The sequence below is a fragment of the Felis catus genome, chromosome A1 (assembly GCF_018350175.1).
Source record: "Felis catus isolate Fca126 chromosome A1, F.catus_Fca126_mat1.0, whole genome shotgun sequence".
In the NCBI taxonomy this organism is placed as follows: domain Eukaryota; kingdom Metazoa; phylum Chordata; class Mammalia; order Carnivora; family Felidae; genus Felis; species Felis catus.
In genome coordinates, this window is record NC_058368.1 from 132,298,748 (window position 1) to 132,322,354 (window position 23,607).

Genomic DNA, 23,607 nt, shown 5'->3' on the forward strand with positions numbered 1-23,607 from the left:
AATATAGAAACAATCTAAGTGTCCATCGAGGGATAAATGGATAAAGAAAATGTGGTATATAGATAGATCCACAGACACACACACACACACACACACACACACACTAAAATATTGTTCAGTCATAAAAAGAAAGAAAATCCTGTCATTTGGTTCAATGAAGATGAACCTTGAGGGAATTACAAGTGAATTAAGTCAGATTGAAGACAAATACTGTGTGATCTCACTTATATGTATAATCTAAAAAAGCTGAAATCCTAGAAACAGTAAGTAGACTAGTGGTTGTCAGGGACTAGAGTGTGAAGGAAAATGGAGGTATTCAAAGTGTACAACTTCCAGTTATACGATGAATAAATTCTGGAGGTCTCATGTAGAGTATCGTGACTATAGTTGACAATACTGTATTGTATACTTGAAAGTTGCTAAGAGAGTGGATTTTGAATGCTCTCACCACACACACAAGAAAAGGTAATTAATTATATGATGTGATGGATGTGTTAACTAACCTTATCATGGTAATCATTTCACAATATATATGTGTATCAAATCATCACGTTGTACACCTTAAACTTATACAATGGTACATGTCAATTATATCTCAATAAAGCTGGAAAAAAAAGAAAAAAGGAGAAAACACAAATTACAAATATCAAGAATGAATGGTAGAACATCATTATTCATATGACAGACATTAAAAAAGACAAGGGATTATTATAAACTGCATGATAATAAATTGACAATTTAGTTAAAATAGTCTAAATGCTTTGAAAGACATAATTAACAAAAAAACCTCAAAAGATTTAGATAATGTGCTATCCTATATTTAATTTAAAAACCAAATTATTAATCAATAATTTTCCCATAATGAAAATTCCAGGCTCAGATGGCTTCATTGGTGAATTCTACCAAACACTTAAGGAAGAAATAACATTAACCTTATGTGTACAAACTCTTCCAGAAAATAGAGCAATTTATATGACTAACATTATTCTAACACTAAAACTCAACTCAATTTAATTTGTATGACTAACTTTATTCTGATACAGAACTCAACAAAGATATTAAAACTACAAACCAACCAATTTTTTAAAAGATTGTGCTAAAATAACTAGATATCCATGACAAAAAAAGGGACCTGAGTTTTTACCTCACACTACACAAAAAATTAACTCAAAATGGATCATAGATCTTAATATAAAAAGCTAAAAGTATAAAACTTCTAGACAAAAATACAGAAGAAAACGTTTACAATTTTGAAGTAGCCAAAGACATTTCAGGACACAAAAAACACAAGCCATAAAAGAAAAATTTTTTTAATTACACTTCATCAAAATTTTTAAATTCTGGTTTTTTTTACAAAATACCATAAAAAAATGAATGGCAAACAACAGACCTGGAGAAGATAGTCACAGTCACATTATGTATATACGACAAAGACTTTTTACCCAGGATATATTGAGAAATCTTGCAACTCAATAAGAAGAAAACACCACAGTTAAAAAGAGTGGGAAAAAGATTTTGACTAGATATTCAAAGAAGATAATGAATGACAAATAAGTATATGAAAAGATGCTCATCATCACTAATATCATTATTTACCAGAAAATAGTTGCTTAACTAATTAAAATTACAATGAGATGCCACTGAAATGCATGATAATGGCTAAAATTAAAAAGACAAAAACAAATGTTGGCAAGGATCTTGAAGTAATCAGAACTCTCAGAGATTGCTAGTGGGAATGTAAAATGGTATAGAGACACTTTGAAAACCAGTTTATGATAGAGTGAACCTAACACATACCATACTACCAACAGTACCACCCAAGAGAGATGAAAGTGTAAGTCCAAACAAATACTTGTATGTGGATGTTCACAGCAGTTCTATTCATCATAATAGCCCCAAACTAGAAAAAACCTAAAATGTGGTAGGTGCTATCATTATTGATAGGGAATATTATTCAGAAAACAACAACAACACCAACAACAAAGCTACTGGTACACACAACATGGATGAATCTCCAAAGCATTATGCTAAGGGAAAGAAACTAATCACAAAAGAGTACCCACTATATAAGTCCACTTAAATGAAACTATAGAAAAGACAAGGCTAATCTATAGTGATGGAAAGTAGATCTGTCTGGGCCCAGAGAAAAGGGCCCAGAGAAAAGGTGGAGACTGACTATAAAAGGGAATAAGGGGACTTGTTCAGGTAATGGAAATGTTGATATCTTGATTATGGTGGTGGTTAAACGGTTATATACATTTGCCAAAATTCACTGATCCATACTCAAAATGTATGCATATTTATTGTATGTAAATTATACCAAAATAATGTTTTAAAATGTACTCATGGGAAAGCAAACTCTTCCAGAAAATAGAATACTTCTTCACTCATTTATAAGACTAACATTATTTTGACATCAAAACTAGACAAAAAGCATTAAAGTCCCAAATACAGTCTCAAATATTAAGAATCCCTCAGTGTATGTTAGTTAATTATTAGCCTTCTATTATGAAAGTAGAGCCCTAATCAAGCATTTAGAGACAACCTAAGTACTTGCAACAGGAGAAGGCAAGTTCAGATAAAAGAAAATAGTAATAAGAGCTTCCTAATACAGGTAGCCTAATTTACCATTTTGTCATGAAGTCTGCCACATTTCTCCTTAAGAAAAAAAAAAAAATCATCTCCTAACCAATCTTCTATATTCCTATCGGTAAGACCAAACATTGGTACTGACTTCCAAAAGCAAGGCCAATATACACCTAAAGCTTTTGCTAAAACATTTAACACTTCCATAAATTCTCTCAAAATCAGAGTTATAGTTCATTAAATCATGATTAATTAATAAATGGGTTAAGTTAATTAAAAGATTTATGATCTTAGGACCTATTCTTTTTTGTGAGAAAATATCAGACATGTACAATAGTAGAAAGAGTGGCATAATGAACTCCCATTCATACATTTTCAAGATGATAAAATTCAAAATGCTATTCTTGCCTTATCTTTCTCTTTTTCATTTTCTTTTCAAAGTAAATCTCAGACATCCTGTCACGTCAGTCCTGCATATTGAAATATGCATCTCAAATAACTATGACAATTTTTAAGATCTTTTTAAGATTATTTATTCTTATACCATGTGGAAACATCAGACTTTTCTCAACATAAAGAAGTCTGGTTGAATTCTTGCCACCCCCTTTCAACATCATAATTTTTTCAATTGCTGAAATTTTTTTCAATTTTTTCAATTGCTGAAATCTACGGCGACTAGTTTATTAACAAAAAAATATTTCAATGAACATTCATTTCTATAAGGTTCATTAATTGCCTTTGGCTTATAGCTACATTACAGCTAGACATGTTACTTAAATATTGCATAAACCTCAGTCTTTCTTGTTTTCACAAAGCCATGGAGAGAAATAAAAGTGATCACTAATTCTTTTTTTTTTTTAATTTTTTTTTCAACGTTTATTTATTTTTGGGACAGAGAGAGACAGAGCATGAACGGGGGAGGGGCAGAGAGAGAGGGAGGCACAGAATCAGAAACAGGCTCCAGGCTCTGAGCTGTCAGCACAGAGCCCGACGCGGGGCTCGAACTCACGGACCGTGAAATCATGACCTGAGCCGAAGTCGGACGCTTAACCGACTGCGCCACCCAGGCGCCCCGTAGTGGTCACTAATTCAATTCCCGTATGGTCCACCCCCCACCCCCACCAATAAAAGTGGTCACCAAGGCCTACTCAAGGAAAAATTTGTCCCATAGCTGTTTAAAATGGATATTCTATACCTACACAAGTATACAGTGGGTGCAAAACCATATTCTACACAATGTAAAGAATACATTGAAAATCTTCAGTCTAGTGATTCAATGAGGGCACTTCTCAATAATTTATAGTCAAATATTCTTCACTGTGATGAACCTGCAGATATTGTCGCATCACTTACAATCCATCCTACTAAACGATACAAGTTATAAAAATTCAGCACACTCTAACTGAAAACTATACCTGATATATTTACCATGGCTGTTGCTTTCTTTCAGGAAGAATAGGGGATTGTATTTTAGTGATGCCATGAGTTGTGCCAGAGTTGACTTGCTAAGTTCCTTAAAGCTAAGCCCAAGATCTTAAAAACAAGTCAAGGGATCTCCATCCATGAAATAGATTTTCCTTAAGTGACCAAATAATAATTTGTTACACTGAAAAAGATATGTTAGATATATCCCGCCTCATTGTCTGGGGAAAAGGGAATAGAGGAAACTGACCCATTAATCAACTGGACATGGAAAGATAGCTGATTTTTAGTTTGTCAAATAACATTTTTAAATGGAAGAATTTCTTCTGGCTCTCAACATAAAGCATTTTGTACATTCCCCACCTCCTCATTTTTTAGCAGCTGCATTATCAAACAGGAATTAGTTGCGAAATAAAGTTATTCCAGAGCATATAAATCTTAAAAGGTATATTGATACTCTACTTCTCTTTCATAATCTTCTACATAAGGTACAAACCATTCATCTTACAAAGAATTAGAAGGAATTACCCAAGAGGCCAAAAACAACAAAAAGGACTCTAGGAATTCTGACAGAGAAGGTCAGTTAGAATCTTCATCTTAATAAAAGATACAAAGAAAGATAAACCCTCACTTCAGCTATTAAGTACATACAAGAATGAGCCTTACAATGCATATGCTGACACTGACTAACTTACGACTGCATGTGGAAATGGTGCTCCCATACATACATAATTTATCCACTGTATGTTACTTGTCCTAACCTTTCAATGTAATTGAATCTAACGGAACCTATTAAATTCAGTCTGGTTGCATAAGATTATGACAGTCATTAATGAGCCAGAGTTTTAAGTGCGTTGAAGATAAACTGACTGGTTCAGAGGCTTTCCCCTTTTGTACTCCTGCTGTTTATTGCAATGAAAACTAGAATACCAATATTTTTAAGACTTCATTAAAACTGTAATACTGACTTTTCCTCATGTCTGAATCAAGTTAGGTTTAAACTTGCTAGTCACTTGCATTTACATAAATCAACACTAATTTGGTATAATTTAAATTGCAATCTTCAAAATAATGCAACAGACTGACTCAATTTCACTCTCCACTTTGAAAAAAAAATAGCTGAACTACAGATTTATCTTAGGAATGACCTCTGAGGCAAGTGTATAATAAACATTCATTTCTATTTGTTCTTCTTTTCCCCCATCCATTTCTCTACCAAAAAAGTAGACTGTAAAACTTAAATCATACAAATGTCAGGAGTTCCTGCAAATAGGCTGCTTGTTTTACTTAAAACTGTTTGACTATCCTTTTACAGTTTTCAAATTTCTCTCCTTCCACATGAGCAGGCTTTTACATTTACTACTGCCTGTTGCTTGAAATAAACAAAGTAAGGATTTTACTGCTATGTGTGTGTATTCGGGGGGACAGCCATAGGACAGTTTGGGGCACAGATTTATTTCAAGCAAATATTAAAAACTCCAGAGCCTCCTAAAAAGTGATGAAAATGATGTCTCACTGCTCTCTGTAACATCAGTTTTGATTGTGTGTGTGTGTGTGTGTGTGTGTGTGTGTGCGTGTGTGTGTGTTTCAGTGACATACAAGTACACCTGAAAACACAAGTTACACAGCATCAATTGCACAAACTTTATGTCTGGAAAAGGTGTGTTCACAGCTGTATGAAGAGTGAAAAGTCAAAGCAGACTTTATGGTAGCAGTGTCAATAGTGATTTTAAAATATATAGGTATTGTCACTTAATGAAAAAACAGATCACTTAAACAATTTAAGTTGGAGGAACTAGGTGATGAGCAGACCATGCTAAAGGTAAATTATTTCAAATACATGTAACAAAACTTAAGTGTGGTGCATTCACCACTCTAAAACTATGGGTCAGTGAACCATAAAGATTATTTAACAAGTCTCCAGTTCTTAAGATGATTTATCTCAACACCCCAAATGATAACATTCTCTATTGAAATCAGACAAAAAAGGCAGTAAAATACGGTTGAGCACAGGCGTTCCACACAGTAGTTATGAGTTGCTCAAAAGAGTGGAGTTCTAAAATTTATTTTGATTTTCTTAAACTCACTCACTTGTGACCAATCTCATGTGCAATGGTAAAAGCTGAACCCAGGCCAATGTCTTCATTAATGCTGCAGCTCCTTTCAGGCTCACACATTCCAGCCACAGAGGCCAAGCCTGAATAAACAGAAGGAGACACAAAGGGTCAAGCCAAGGTGTTTCAGTCTTAAAAAGCCCATACTTATAAATGCCTGGATTCTTTTTAATAACCTCCATGCACAGAAGGAGCAGTTGGCAAAAGGTTAACTTTCTAGTCATTTGCAAAATCACTGGGGGGAGTTTCACTTTGCCGGCTAGACATTAATATTTTTTGAACTGCAGTCAGTGCTGGAAAATGTCTAGACTAGGGGTTAGATTTATAAATTTTACTTCTGGTAACTTGGGACCACCTAGTAACTTGAGCCAGAAGAGGGAATTCAAGAAAGCATTTCTATTTTAACATTCTTTAGGCTGTAGAAAGCAAAATATATCCACATTATTTTTCTAAAGAGATCTGTTTAAGTTTAGTGGGTTCATAAAAATATACAAGCAACTTTTTAGTTACCAAAAAAAGGGAATCCCAAATAATTTTTTAATGACTTTTTTTTATAAAAGCAAAAATGAATGATTCAAAAGAGAAAAAGGAGAACTGTTAAAAAATAGGTTTTGCATTTGTTTAATCTTCTGAAATCAGTCCTGGTAGTGATGCAACAGTGTCTTTTGGTATTTTAATGGAAAGCAAGTCTTTCAGGCACTCAGTGTATTTATCCCTCTCCCATCCCCCTTCAATGCCTTAGTTTTACTAATAAAGCAAAAACTACAGTGTTAACTTGCTGATTTTAGTGAAATGTTATGTTTTCAAGGTATTCCTCCCTTGGGAATTTTGGCCTGTAAAAGCTTTCATATTTACTTCCAAATAAATATCATGCCCTGTGAATTAATACATAACTTTAAAACAGTGCTTAGAAAAAAGAATTTTTGTGTGAAAGATAAAATGTCATGTGTCATAAGGAAACAGATGCCAAATCATATTTAACACATATAGGGATGACAGTTATTTAGAAGAAATTGAAGGAAAAGTAGAAAAAACATTTTATATTTTATATGTTAGTAGTCTACTATCATTACCCAAGTAATAATTATCTCCCCACAAAAAGTGGTTCGAATTCAATTCAATGAATATTTACTGACTGCAATAAACAATGTTCTATGCTAAGTACAATTTCCCAGCTACACTAATTTGGAATAGTAATAGCTATTCAGTTAATATTTTTACTGACGAGAAAGTTCTAGAAATTGTTTCTCTGTACCTTCTAATATAAAATATGAACATAATAGCCACACTGGAACAAAGTTGAGGTCAGTGTTAGATTACCTAATAGACTGTTTGCTTTTCCTACTGTTTTATGTGGAAGGAGCAGGAGTTGGGAAAGAGGTTGATTTCTGCCTCTCTGAGTTATTATAAATACTAGTGTTATCTTGTAGTGTCCTTCTACTGACTTAGAAGTCTTGAGACCTGAAGAAGAGGAAGTAAAAAGAGGTACTAGTTGGGGCAAGGTGACTTGATTTTTTTTTGTTAATCAAAAACATTTAATCAATGTTACTTCCAAATTCCATTAAGAGAAAGAGAGAGAAGGAGAAGGAGAGAAAGAATACAAAAAACGTTTGCTGTAGATTATCTGGCTTTAAGCTATTGAGTTCAATATCATCCATGATATTGGAAGAACAAAGCCACACTGAAAAATGTTTCTGTTTTGAGCTTTATGAAATTTGGCTAAAAAACAATTACAAAGAATAATTATTGTGAAATTAACATTTCTTCTATTTTCCAAAATATATTATTCCATGGGTTAGCTTTTTGCTTGTTGTTATTGTGGTTGTTTGGTCTATGCCATGTGGTAGTATTTTTCTCAATGACTCCCCAAGGTGTATTTGCAAGCACAGATTTACTTCTGTATCTGATAGAAAATTAACTTAGTTGTTCTCCTAAAAGAACAACTTTAGAAAGAACATATTTGGGAAATAACTACTAGTTGAAAATGCAGAACTTAATCTTAAGTGAAATAAAATAATTTAGATGTTATTTTTACAACCCTTACAACTTTCTGTATTTCTATAGAATTGAAGTTGTCAAAGTTCTTACGTGTGATTGTGTTAATAGGGGTTTGATTACTCTTTGGGTCATTTAGATTTCCTCAGTTTGATGGCCACAGTTTGCACCCTTAAATCTACTTAGCCATGTAACAGTTGGTCATCAGAAGTACTAAGCAAGGTACAATGTGCAAGTATTAGCATAAAACCAACATGAAAGTTGCCAGAATAACCACCCAAAAAGAAAAAAACCTGATAAATTCTGTACTGATAATATATTTTCCACATATGAAGGTCAACACATGTAAACATATGCACTCAGTTTTCACCATGACATAATACAAAAAATAATTTACAATGGTTTATAATTTGAAAAATAATTTATACTGAGCTTGAAAATGCATTGACATGTACTAAAGTATTATTGTATTCATTTGAGAAATTAATAAATTATAAAAGTTGGAATACATACTCGGGGAAAAAAAAAGAGATGTAGGGTAGAAAAATATCTTGAATCTACTTTGGTAAAAATAACAAGAAAAGTACAGGCAGTATTATTACTAATATCCTAATAAAGAACATATCTCAATGTAAATAATCTACCTTCAAAAATCAGAATAGAATATGTGTATGTATATGTATACATATATACACATATGTATATCCTCAGAATATATATATACTAGAAAAATATAAGCTCTAGCTTTGAAGCTTAGTGTCCATTGTACCTAAAATTGATTAAGCACTTAGTAAATGCTTTATTGAATTTGAATAATAGAGAGGTTAGGTTAAACAGTATAATTTCTACAATAAGTAATAATACCAGTGCATTTTATAGTACTTCTTTACCAAACATCTTTCTTGAAATGATTTTTACAATATCTCTGCTGCATAAGGGCAGATACTGCTCCTACTTCGTAGATAAGGAAATTGAGGAACAAAGTCCTAAATGAAGAGTAAAGGCTAATGCAATGAAACTGTCAAAGCCAGCTGTTAGTTTCCAGTTTAGGGTCCTTTCCAATGAATTACATTGTCTAATTAACCTAAAAACCTAAATCTTTTTGAAGTGAGATCTCTAAGGAAAGACAGCTCTTTTGCCATTATGCTTTTTAACTAGCAAACTTCTCCACTATAAATACTCAAATTGGTTAATTGGGATTTCTTCTTTACCCTTAAATCCCAAGGGAAATGCGGTAGGAGAAGAGTGGAAAGGCAGATAAAAATCAAGACAAGTCTCTATAAACAGGTGGCTTTCTGAACTCCCTAGGAAATTGGGTAACATCTTTTCTCCCATTTCTACTTAAATTTGATCTTCCCAAAATTCTTTTGAGGGGCATAGGAATAGATTTCACAATTGTTCCTTTACATATAAGAAAATTGAGACTTTTCATAGAGACAGTAGAAAATTCACCTTCAGGTGCTTAACTTTTGTGTCTGTATAAAGTCTCTATGACACTAAAAAATTTATCATAGAAAAAAAAAGCCTGTTCTTAAAAATAACTCTAGTTGTTTAACAATTAAGTCTACTTGAAAGCTATCATTTCCCTCCATTTATATTTGCAGTTAACTTTTAACCAGAATGAAGTTATGCTCTGCAACAAAATGTAATTTTTTAAATTCTAAAATACTACAGAAACACTTTTCAAAAAAACAAATGATATTTGGGGAGCAAAAGAAAATACTCCTGTTCTCTCTCTCTCTCTCTCTCTCTCTCTCTTATTTTATTGTTGTTCAGGTACTGATAATTTCTAATATCCTAACTTATAGGGATATACATGTTCCACAAAATTGCACCAAAGGAAGCACATTAAGAACATAACATCTCTCCTTTAAGTATCCCCCCCCCAGTTTTCCCCCTTTCCTTTAGCCTGATATTTGAAGACGCTGTTTGCTTTCCTTTGCTCTCAAATCCTTGGTATTTTTGGAAAATACATTATAGAGTGGTAACTTTTGATTCAACATGATTGTTTGAAGATTTAGAAACATCTTCTAAGTTGTTTTTAATCATCATTCCACTTGTTTCCTAGTAAGTGACATACCACAAAGGTTAAATTTTTAACAATTTATGGGAGTAATTTCAGATGTGCCAGAAAGGAAAATGACCAAATTAATGATGAAGAGTAAAGTCACTGGACCAAAAAGACAATCTGAACTATCCTCCCTTCATAAAAAACTTACCCAATGTTCCACAGGGCTTATTTTTATAAGTGCAGATATCATATCTATAGAGGAGAAAAAAGAGAGATGAAATTTGTAATCTGATCAAATTTGTAAAATATTTTTGTATATTCATCACATTTCTTTCTTGGAGCTCTGGGTTGTCAGACCACAATCAGTGCAATTATGAGCAGCCAGCTGGAGTGTCGGCATTTTCAGCACTCTGGGGGACACACCGGCTGCACTACACTCGCAGCCTCTGGCTGCAAGCCAATGGGACACCTGCCAGTAAGAAAGAAAGGTTAAAGTGGATTTCTGTAATTGCAAGTTCCAGAAAACCATCTACCATACTGTTTTGAAGCTAGAATAGCTTGTCTGCAGATTGCTACTGCTTCTACAAAAAAGCAAATGAGTGGCTTTTTATCCCCAATCTCTTTGAACCTGCTGGAACATTTTTTTTATTATAGCCACAGATTGTGTTTTATACTGCTGAGCTATGAGAACTATCTGGAGTTCCTTCAACTCTAACACAGGTTCTTGTTTTAAAAGATTAGCCCAATACAGCAATGGGAATAAAATTGATATCACATAGTTTTCCTACTTGCATACCATCAATTTAGCATGTTTAAAATACAAGTATTTTTAAATGAATTTGCAAACAGTTAAACAAATAGCTCAACAGAAGCTTTCCTAATGTTGGCTGGGCTTACTCTAATGCTATACTGCATTATAACTAAATAGAAAATATTAAGTCCATAGGTAATGTTGCATATTTTAAAATACATTACATTTAGAAAGCTAAATCAATATTGATATGAAAACCTATTCTAAGCATTTTTATATATTCTTGTAATCTTTAAAACCAAAAGCATTCCATTTTAAAGTGAGAATAAAAAAGAAATTTAAAAACACTGATCATTTTTATTAGCCTATGTTTTATGCTAGAAATGAAAGCTTTTCAGGTAAAATATAATATTTCACAAGCTACAGGAAAATCCAAGTTATAAAAGTTCTTTGATTGTACATAAATAATAGTCCATAATACTGAGGGAAGGGATTAAGAATTAATCCCTTCTTGTTCACCAGATCAAAATGTATTTTCAAGAAACAAATATCACTTTTTTTTTTTTTTGAAGGAAGATGGCAGCGTAGGAGGATGCTGGGCTCACCACGACCTGCTGATCACTTAGATTCCACCTACACCTGCCTAAATAACCCAGAAAACCAGGAGAAGACTAGCAGAAAGGAGTCTCCGGAGCCAAGCATAGAAGAGAGGCCCACGGAAGAGGGTAGGATGGGTGGAGAAGCATTGCGTGCTACACGGACTGGCGGGAGGGAGCCAGGGCAGAGGGGCAGCCCACCGGCCAAGCAGAGCCCCCGAGTCTGGCTGGCAAAAGCGGAGGGGCCAGACGGAGTGTGTTCGGACTCAAGGGGGACTTAACATCTCGAAGGTTATAAGTTAACAGCTCTGCTTGGAGAGAGGGAGGGCTGGAGGACAATGGGAGGGAGAGTTGTTGAGCCCCGGACTACAGAGCGCAGCTTGGCGGGGAACAAAGGCGCTTGCCAGCGCCATCTCCCTTGCCCATCTCCAAGCCAAAATCCCAAAGGGAACTTGCTTGCACCACGCAAACACCCAAGGCTGTGCTTCTATGGGTCCATCCCTCCAAGGGCGGTTCTGACTCACTGCCGGAGCCGCAGGGCCCTGAAGGAAAAGTGAGCTGAGCCTGCCCCTCCTGCCCCTATGCACCTTGCCGATCCACCCCATCTAATACAACAGATCCCCAGCACCACAAGCCTGGCAATGTGCAAGTAGCCCAGGCGGGCCACGCCACCACACAGTGAATCCCGCCCCTAGGAGAGGGGAAGAGAAGACACACACCAGTCTGACAATGGCCCCAGCGGCGGGCTGGGGGCAGACATCAGGTCTGACTACGGCCACGCCCACCAATGCAAGTTATTCAAGACAGCACAGGGGAAGTGCCCCACAGTCCCGCACCACTCCAGGGACTATCCAAAATGACGAAACAGAAGAATCCCCCTCAAAAAAACCTCCAGGAAATAACAACAGCTAACGAACTGATCAAAAATGATTTAAACAATATAAAAGAAAGTGAATTTAGAACTATAGTCATAAAATTAATCACTGGGCTTGAAAACAGTATTAAGGACAGTAGAGAATCTATTGCTACAGAGATCAAGGGACTAAGAAACAGCCAGGAGGAGCTAAAAAAATACTATTAATGAGCTGCAAAATAAAATGGAGATGACCACAGCTCTGATTGAAGAGGCAGAGGAGAGAATAGGTGGACTAGAGGATAAAATTATGGAAAAAGAAGAAGCTGAGAAAAAGAGAGATAAAAAAATCCAGGAGTATGAGGGGAAAATTAGAGAACTAAGTGATGCACTAAAGAGAAATAATCTACGGATAATTGGTATCCCAGAGGAGGAAGAGAGAGGGAAAGGTGCTGAAGGGGTACTTGAAGAAATTATAGCTGAGAACTTCCCTGATCTGGGGAAGGAAGAAGGCATTGAAATACAAGAGGCACAGAGAACTCCCTTCAGATGCAACTTGAATCGATCTTCCTAACGACATATCATAGCAAAAGTGGCAAAATACAAGGATAAAGAGAAAAGTCTGAAAGCAGCTAGGGATAAACGTGCTCTAACATATAAAGGGAGACTGATAAGACTAGTGACGAATCTCTCTACTGAAACTTGGCAGGCCAGAAAGGAATGGCAGGAAATCTTCAATGTGATGAGCAGAAAAAATATGCAGCCGAGAATCCTCTATCCAGCAAATCTATCATTTAGAATAGAAGGAGAGATAAAGGTCTTCCCAAAAAAACAAAAACTGAAGGAATTCATCACCACTAAACCAGCCCTACAAGAGATCCTAAGGGGGATCCTGTGAGACAAAGTACCAGAGACATCGCTACAAGCATGAAAACTACACACATCACAATGACTCTAAACCCATATCTTTCTATAATAACACTGAATGTAAATGGACTAAATGCGCCAACCAAAGACATAGGGTATCAGAATGGATAAAAAAAAACAAGACCCATCTATTTGCTGTCTACAAGAGACTCATTTTAGACCTGAGGACACTTTCAGATTGAAAGTGAGGGGATGGAGAACTATTTATCATGCTACTGGAAGTTAAAAGAAATCTGGGGTAGCCATACTTATATCAGACAAACTAGACTTTAAATTTAAAGGCTGTAACAAGAGATGAAGAAGGGCATTATATAATAATTACAGGGTCTATCCATCAAGAAAAACTAACAATTATGAATGTGTATGCGCCGAATACGGGAGCCCCGAAATATATAAAACAATTACTCACAAACATAAGCAACCTTATTGACAAGAATGTGGTAATTGCAGGGGACTTTAATACCCCGCTTACAACAACAGAGAGATCATCTAGACACATGGTCAATAAAGAAACAAGGGCCCTGAATGATACATTGGATCAGATGGACTTGACAGATATACTTAGAACTCTGCATCCCAAAACAACAGAATATACTTTCTTCTTGAGTGCACATGGAACATTCTCCAAGATAGATCACATACTGGGTCACAAAACAGCCCTTCATAAGTATACAAGAATTGAGATTATACCATGCATACTTTTGGACCACAATGCTATGAAGCTTGAAATCAACCACAGGAAAAAGTCTGGAAAACCTCCAAAAGCATGGAGGTTAAAGAACACCCTACTAAAGAATGAGTGGGTCAACCAGGCAATTAGAGAAGAAATTAAAAAATATATGGAAACAAACGAAAATGAAAATACAACAATCCAAACGCTTTGGGATGCAGTGAAGGCAGTTCTGAGAGGAAAATACATTGCAATCCAGGCCTATCTCAAGAAATAAGGAAAATCCCAAAAAGAAAATCTAACAGCACACCTAAAGGAAATAGAAGCAAAGCAGCAAAGACACCCCAAACCCAGCAGAAGAAGAGAAATAACAAAGATCAGAGAAGAAATAAACAATATAGAATCTAAAAAAAACTGTAGAGTAGATCAATGAAACCAAGAGTTGGTTTTTTGAAAAAATAAGCAAAATTAATAAACCTCTAGCCAGGCTTCTCAAAAAGAAAAGGGAGATGACCCTAATACATAAAATCATGAATGAAAATGGAATTATTACAACCAATCCCTCAGAAATACAAACAATTATCAGGGAATACTATGAAAAATTATGTGCCAACTAACTGTACAACCTGGAAGAAATGGACAAATTCCTAAACCACCCACACACTTCCAAAACTCAAACTGGAGGAGATAGAAAGCTTGAACAGACCCATAACCAGTGAAGAAATTGAATCAGTTACCAAAAATCTCCCAACAAATAAGAGTCCAGGACCAGATGGCTTCCCTGGGGAATTCTACCAGACATTTAAAGCAGAGATAATACCTATCCTTCTCAAGCTATTCCAAAAAATAGAAAGGGAAAGAAAACTTCCAGACTCATTCTATGAAGCCAGTATTACTTTGATTCCTAAACCAGACAGAGATCTAGTAAAAAAAGAGAACTACAGGCCAATATCCCTGATGAATATGGATGCAAAAATTCTCAATAAGATACAAGCAAATCGAATTCAATAGCATATAAAAAGAATTATTCACCACGATCAAGTGGGATTCATTCCTGGGATGCAGGGCTGGTTCAACATTCGCAAATCAATCAACGTGATACATCACATTAATAAGAGAAGAGATAAGAACCATATGATCCTGTCAATCAATGCAGAAAAAGCATTTGACAAAATTCAGCATCCTTTTTTAATAAAAACCCTCGAGAAAGTTGGGATAGAAGGAACATACTTAAACATCATAAAAGCCATTTATGAAAGGCCCACAGCTAATATCATCCTCAATGGGGAAAAACTGAGAGCTTTCCCCCTGAGATCTGGAACACGACAGGGATGTCTACTCTCACCGCTGTTGTTTAACATAGTGTTGGAAGTGCTAGCATCAGCAATCAGACAACAAAAGGAAATCAAAGGCATCAAAATTGGCAAAGATGAAGTCAAGCTTTCACTTTTTGCAGTTCACATGATATTATACATGGAAAATCCGAGAGACTCCACCAAAAGTCTGCTAGAACTGATACATGAATTTAGCAAAGTTGCAGGATACAAAATCAAGGTACAGAAATCAGTTGCATTCTTATACACTAATAATGAAGCAACAGAAAGACAAATAAAGAAACTGATCCCATTCACAATTGCACCAAGAAGCATAAAATACCTAGGAATAAACCTAACCAAGATGTGAAAGATCTGTATGCTGAAAACTATAGAAAGCTTATGAAGGTAATCAAAGAAGATATAAAGAAATGGAAAAACATTCCGTGCTCATGGGTTGGAAGAATAAATATTGTTAAAATGTCAATACTACCCAAAGAAATCTACACATTCATTGCAATCCCAATCAAAATTGCACCAGCATTCTTCTCGAAGCTAGAACAAGCAATCCTAAAACTCATACAGAACCACAAAAGGCCCCGAATAGCCAAAGTAATTTTGAAGAAGACCAAAGCAGGAGGCATCACAATCCCAGACTTTAGCCTCTACTACAAAGCTGTAATCATCAAGACAGCATGGTATTGGCACAAAAACAGACACATAGACCAATGGAATAGAATAGAAACCCCAGAACTAGACCCACACAAGTATGGCCAATTAATCCTTGACAAAGCAGGAAAGAACATCCAATGGAAAAAAAGACAGTATCTTTAACAAATGGTGCTGGGAGAACTGGACAGCAACATGCAGAAGAATGAAACTAGATCACTTTCTTACACCATTCACAAAAATAAACTCAAAATGGATAAAGGACCTGAATGTGAGACAGGAAACCATCAAAACCCTAGAGGAGAAAGCAGGAAAAAGCCTCTCTGACCTCAGCCGCAGCAATTTCTTACTTGACACATCCCCAAGGGCAAGGGAATTAAAAGCAAAAATGAACTATTGGGACCTCATGAAGATAAAAATCTTCTGCACAGCAAAGGAAACAATCAACGAAACTAAAATGCAACCGATGGAATGGGAAAAGATATTTGCAAATGACATATCGGACAAAGGGCTAGTATTCAAAATCTATAAAGAGCTCACCAAACTCCACACCCGAAAAACAAATAACCCAGTGAAGAAATGGGCAGAAAACATGAATAGACACTTCTCTAAAGAAGACATCCGGATGGCCAACAGGCACATGAAAAGATGCTCAACGTCGCTCCTCATCAGGGAAATACAAATCAAAACCACACTCAGATATCACCTCACGCTAGTCAGAGTGGCCAAAATGAACAAATCAGGAGACTATAGATGCTGGAGAGGATGTGAAGAAACAGGAACCTACTTGCACTGTTCGTGGGAACGCAAACTGTTGCAGCCGCTCTGGAAAGCAGTGTGGAGGTTCCTCAAAAAATTAAAAATAGACCTACCCTATGACCCAGCAGTAGCACTGCTAGGAATTTACCCAAGGGATACAGGAGTACTGATGCATAGGGGCACTTGCACCCCAATGTTTATAGCAGCACTCTCAACAATAGCCAAATTATGGAAAGAGCCTAAATGTCCATCAACTGATGAATGGATAAAGAAACTGTGGTTTATATAGACAATGGAGTACTACGTGGCAATGAGAAAGAATGAAATATGGCCCTTTGTAGCAACGTGGATGGAACTGGAGAGTGTGATGCTAAGTGAAATAAGCCATACAGAGAAAGACAGATACCATATGTTTTCACTCTTATGTGGATCCTGAGAAACTTAACAGAAACCCTTAGGGGAGGGGAAGGAAAAAAAAAGAGGTTAGAGTGGGAGAGAGCCAAAGCATAAGAGACTCTTAAAAACTGAGAACAAACTGAGGGTTGATGGGGTGGGAGGGAGGGGAGGGGAGGTGATGGGTATTGAAGAGGGCAACTTTTGGGATGAGCACTGGGTGTTGTATGGAAACCAATTTGACAACAAATTTCATATATTAAAAAAAAAAAGAAACAAATATCATAAATAGCATTCCACCTTACCATTGAACTCATTAAAAACCCTGGAGATTCCGTTTGCCTATTTTTAGAATTTCAAACTCTTCATCTTGTATGCTTTACATTTGGGGAAGGGGATTTCTTCTCTAGCATAGCTTTCTCTTCTGATCATTCACATACTCATCCCTGCACCCCTTGTCTCGTAATTTGTAAACCATGGGATTGCAGTTATCTGTACGTTCTTGAATGTAAGATATAGAAAGGGTACTTGGTGTATTTACCAAAGCACCAGAAAGTATATTCTCTGTGTCACAATCTACCTCGTGATCATACTATCCAATGCCTATAATGTTACGTACACATAACCCATCCCAGGAGTCTTCAAGAAAATGTTAACAAAGACTTTTCATAAGTAACGCAGATACAAATATCTACAGGGAATCTATATCCAAATTCTCAACTTCCATATATTCCCTTTCCTAAAACTGACCTGCCTACAAATGCAAGCACCTGCAAGCAACCAGTTTTCCTTTCCTCTTTTTCCTTTCATAATTGCCCTGTTTCTATTTTACAAAAAAGAAAGCATACGTCTCACCCATCCCAAACATTGTTATGGTGCATTGCCTTCTGGCTATAAAAGTCTCAAGAATATATGCAAAGAGATAATTCAAGAATGCATTCATCCTGGGGTCCATCCATTATGAATAAAGCAAGAAAATTAGAAGGGGATATAGTTTGAATTCAGAAGCGAGAGAGTTTGCATGGAATGTATTAACATGTTAATTTGATCTAAAAAATGAAGTCAGGTGTGTTATTGATTGATAACAAGTCTGACTTAGCTAAGGAGTTTAGCAATGAGGGCTGATTTAGCCCATTCAACCATATGGTAAACATTTTTCATGATTCAGTGAAATAGACAATAGTTACCGTTAACGTGTTTTTAACTATAATCTCTGCAGCTACTTAAAGTTATAATAAAAAGTATTTTATTTTATTTTTATTTTTTAATGTTTATTTATTTATTTATTTTGAGAGAGAGACAGAGAGTGTGAGTGGGGGAAGGGCAGACAGAGGAAGAGAGAATCCCAAGCAGGCTCCTCACTGACAGGGTGGAGCCTGATGTGGGGCTAGAACTAGTGAGCCGTGACATCATGATCTGAGCCGAAACCAAGAGTCGCACGCTTAACCGACAGAGCCACTGAGGTGACCCTAGATAGTAACTTTGAAATTTGCAAAGTGGTATGTCATTTTTCCAAATTATTTTACGAGGCAAATTAAGCAAAATTTTTGAAGATCACAGACAAATATAATTTCTATTTCCAACTCATAGCAGTCCTTTCTCATCTCCTCTCATTGCTTTCATTTTGCATACACTTTTTATGTTACACTCATGATGAAAATTATTTCATTCTGTCATGACTGCCCAAAATGCCCACACAAGGCTAAAGCCATCAACAAATAATGCAAGCTAAAGCATCTTAGAATAAGATCATTCTATTTGCATTTTCTTCAGCTTTTCCCAATCTTCTAACATACCTATAGAATTCTCTATATAGGAAAAAGACATGCCATTTCTTTGTAGCTTTTGCATTCACTTCATGCTGTATCCTTCTCTAGTCTATATTCACCAAGAACAATTATGATCTACATATTTATTTTAATACCAAGTGCTGAAAAGCAACATTTTTACTTTCATTTTCTCATACATGGATTTGCTAAGGACCTATTTTGTGTCCAAGTATATTGCCACATAATGGGATCTAAATAAAGTTAGGTAGGTTAATTGTGGTCTATTTGGGAAATGACATATAAGCAGGTAAGTTACAACAATGTAGAAAGATGATTAAATAAAATAAGTGTAAAAAAAGTTAAACTTTCACTCAGTAGAGCCAATACTTGATAGCTGTTATAATGATGACTACTGCCATAGTCAAGTTATATATATAAATACTATGAAAATAGAGACGAAGGAGGAATTCCACAATAGAAAGCTAAAAAAAAAAAAAAAAAGATTCACATAGGACATAACATTTGAAACAGATTTTAAATATATAACCAGATAAAATAGAAAAATAAAGGCATTCCAGGCAGAGAACAGAATAATCAAAGGAACAGAATCTGGAAAGGGTATGGCATATGCAGGAAACCATCAGAAGTTCAGAAAGGCTGAAGCATTGAATACATAGGATAAAACATCGAAAAATTAGTTTAGAGAGTTTCTGTTGGGGGGGGACAGATTATTAAGTGCCTTGAATACCAAACCAGTTTTTTCTCTATAGAAAAAAAAAATACTTAGAAAATAGTTGGCATAGTACAAAAAATATATTTATATAAGTGTGTTTACAGATAAAAATCTGGGAGGATAACAGTGGGTATATACAGAAGAGATGGGAGAGTGGGGAAATTATAAAGATTTTTACTCTGCTGTACACATTTCTGTATAACCAACATTTAATCAGAAGGTGTTCCACCTATGGCTAATGACCAACACAAGAGATAACTGAAAAGAAGCTTTATGTATGTTAAATAAATGTTGAAAAAGATGTTTTTCAATGAAGAACAAATATTAGTAATGTTCCAGATTACGTACATTGGTCAAAATATTTCAGAAACACTCCCCCGATCTGCATGAACACATACAACAATGCAGCAAACTTTGCAGGCTGTACACTTAACGTAAAGCACCTGGTGTTTGTGTTGTGTGTCTAATCATTGCTTGAAAGATTATGGTGTCAGTAAGGGTAGTGGAATTCTGTCCCTAAAATGGGTTTATGTACCAAATGAGTGCATTTTTCATGGAAAAGGTTATAAGCGCACCTAAATACTGAGAGCTAGAATGTAATCAGGCTTATAAAACACGGAATAGGAACTATTTTGTAATTCCTTGTTTGTTTAATACATATTTGTATGCTTAGTGGCATTTGCTCTAAACTTCCCTTCATTATAACTGATAACAACACTTACTCAACAAACCATAAGAGTGTGCCTGACCATATTAAGTCCAGTTTGAAACAATAAAAACCCATGACTGATGGGAGGAAGAGGTGATATGGTAATAAGAAAAATAATTCATATGTGGCCATATCCACCATGATACATACTTTTAAAAGATTTCTCGGGGCACCTGGGTGGCGCAGTCGGTTAAGCGTCCGACTTCAGCCAGGTCACGATCTCCCGGTCCGTGAGTTTGAGCCCCGCGTCGGGCTCTGGGCTGATGGCTCAGAGCCTGGAGCCTGTTTCCGACTCTGTGTCTCCCTCTCTCTCTGCCCCTCCCCCGTTCATGCTCTGTCTCTCTCTGTCCCAAAAATAAATAAACGTTGAAAAAAAAAAAAGATTTCTCTTCTTTAGGCTATTATTATAATTTAAGCAGAAGGAAGACTTCAGCCGTGGATTAAAAACATTACACAGTTTTAGCCACAAATTACATAATATAGTATCAAGTTGTATTTATACCAATATCAAGAATGTTAATCTAAAAGACCTAGTTTCTATTCAAAGTAAACTTCCTCAACTATATTGAATTTCCATTTCAATGCAGAATTGATTGATATACCTTTCCATACCTTGATTGTATGTGCTTGCTCAACACTGTGTTACCTATACATAACAAAATGTTCAACATAAGTTCAAGGTAATAATTTGAGACATTTAAAAGTTAAACATTGCATTTATTCAGTTACTTTCTTATTTTTATAAATGTACTATTCTACCTTTTACCTTTTAAAATTTCTTATTCCACCCATTCTCTCATTACTATTTTCCCTTCTTTTTCATGTATAAATGTCTGAGTCTTTCCCATCCTACAAACTATTCTCTTTGCTGTCAGTCCCATATTTCTACAGATGAAAAGAATCTTGGAAAGTTATCTAATTCAAGCTATATTATACTTGAACCCTGATTTGCCAAATTAGAACACGTATGAACCAGCTTATTTCAATCTTCTCAAATATTACCATTATCATCATTTTCAACATTATATTATGATAATTCTCATAAACTTCTCCCTGCACCCCCTTTTTTCTCCTGGATTTATCATTTTTACCATGCATTGCATTAATTCTATATCCTATCAACTTCTCTGACATGCTATGGTTTTGCCTTATTTTCCTCCAAATTTGAGTCATGTCAGGAAAAACTGCAAAGGAAAACAATGCAAGGAATCTTGCCTTATCACAAAGATGTAACTGGTGTGCTTTTTAAGGCATTTTGCTGCTGGACAAAGTGAAGAAATGAGAGGCTGAGGAAAAGAAAAGGAGTTTCCCATTCACTATTCTCAGCATCCTTTAAACAAATCAATCTTTACTAAATCTCAACCAACAAAGAAACAGCAGGAGGCCCTAAACTTAGGTCTTTGGTCTAAACTACAGGTGAGGCTAAGAATTACAGCGGGATCCTAAAAAGGGACAGAAAAGTTGAAATATGACTACAGAATGTTCTCTGGATTCTGAATTTGGATAGAATAACAACACCTCATCATTGTGGCACCTGTTTTGTTTCCTTTTCATAAAAGAATAATAAAGGTCTCAGGGCAGATGAAAAAGCACTAAGAAACGTGATCTTAGGGAGTCTACGTAACACCAGGTACCTAAATCCTGCTCTAGGATGAGTAGATGAATGCATACATTGTCATTCCCTTACCCTATGTTCATAAGGGAGGACTTACTGAGCAAAATCAACACCAGAGAGGTTGGCTGAATATCTGTTACTCTAACACTGGTACACTTTTCTGCTGTGGATACTTTCAATTCTTTAATCTCCTAATTACTTTTGGCTAGGCAAGGCTATCAGAAGAAATTGACCAAAACATATGATTAAGTTCCACTTTAAGGCCTGTAAAATATAGCACTACCTCACAATGATGAAATACCTGGATGGGTTCTTAAAACTTTTTCCAAAAACTACATTCCATTCTTATGTAAGAGGAACACTCATTGCAAAGAAGCATTCCTTTCAATGATTTAGGTTTGAAAATGGAATGAATCAGAATCTAAACCCTGAGTCTCATTTGTTTAACACTGAATCATGGACTTATTTCCAATGAAAATGTCCTGTGTACTGTGTTGTTTCACTTCGTTCTCTTAGATATGGTGGTGAAAGTCAAGTGATAGTGACACAGCACTTGTCTGCTTTCTTTACGTGCACTGAAGCACCAGCAATATAAAACTGACTGCAGTTACAAAGACAACTATAATAAAATAATGGAGAGAAAACATGATTTTAACCCAATATATGCAAGAATGTACTAACACTCTTGATGATAAATTAAAAAGATTCTAAGATCACTCGCCTTATTTTGGTCTGCTGTAACAGAATACCACAGACTAGATGGCTTAAATGACAGACATTTATTTCTTACAGTTCTGGAGGCTGGAAAGTTCAAGATCAAGGTACCGGCAGGTTTGGTGTCCGGTGAGATCCCATTTCTTAGCTTGTAGACAGCAAGCTTCTCCTTGTGTGTTCACATGGTCTTTCATTGATGCTTACTCATGAAGAGAAAACAAAGCTCTGGTGTCTCTTACCCTTCTGATAAGGGAACTAATTGCATCATGAGGGGCCCACCCTCATAATCTCATCTCAACCCAAAGACCTCCAAAGGGCCGCATCTCCATACTAACAAATTGAGGACTAAGACATCAACACTGGAGTTTGGGGGGAGGGAAAACAAACATTCAGTTCATAACATCTCACCCCTGCCATGCCCTCCAAATTAATGTCCTTCTCAATAAAAAAATACATTCATTCCCTCAACACGCCCAAAGTCTTAACTCATTCCAATATTAACTCTAAAGTCCAGACTCTCATTTAAATATCATGTAAAGAAGATACAGGTGAGACTCTAGGTACAATTCATCCTGAGGAAAAACTCCTTTTTAGCTATGAACCTGTGAAATCAGAAAAGCTATGTGTTGCCAGAACACAATGGTGAGATAGGCATAGGATAGAGTTCCCATTCTAAAAAGGAGAAATCAGAAGAAAGAAAGAGGTAGTGTATCCCAAGTAGGTTTTCAAGTAGAGTCCCAAAACCTTCCATGGAACATGCCAGTGGACTTAAGGCTTGAGAATAATATAGGCTTGGACTCTACTCTCTGGACACACTGGGGTGGGAAGCATCATCCATGTTTTCACATCCATGGCCCCACCCCTTTAGTTTAGCAGAGTGCTGTTCACAAGGCTCTCCCTGTAAGGGTCCTACTCACTCTGCTGTCTATGAAGGCCTTCTTATGCACCTCTTGCAGGGCAGTGCTTTCTTTCCTTTGAAACTAAGATGGAGGCAGTCTTGCCACCCAG

General features: G+C 35.9%; 1 protein-coding gene across 1 annotated transcript in view; it reads right to left on the reverse strand.

The window, feature by feature from the left end:
- ADAMTS6 (ADAM metallopeptidase with thrombospondin type 1 motif 6) overlaps positions 1-23,607 on the reverse strand; it is a 295,540-nt gene that overhangs the window by 164,616 nt on the left and 107,317 nt on the right. The window contains exons 7-8 of the mRNA XM_023257025.2: positions 10,337-10,380; positions 6,100-6,205 (exon numbers count right to left, since the gene is read on the reverse strand). Coding sequence (XP_023112793.2) covers positions 6,100-6,205; positions 10,337-10,380 — 150 coding nt within the window. The remainder of the gene's footprint in view (positions 1-6,099; positions 6,206-10,336; positions 10,381-23,607) is intronic.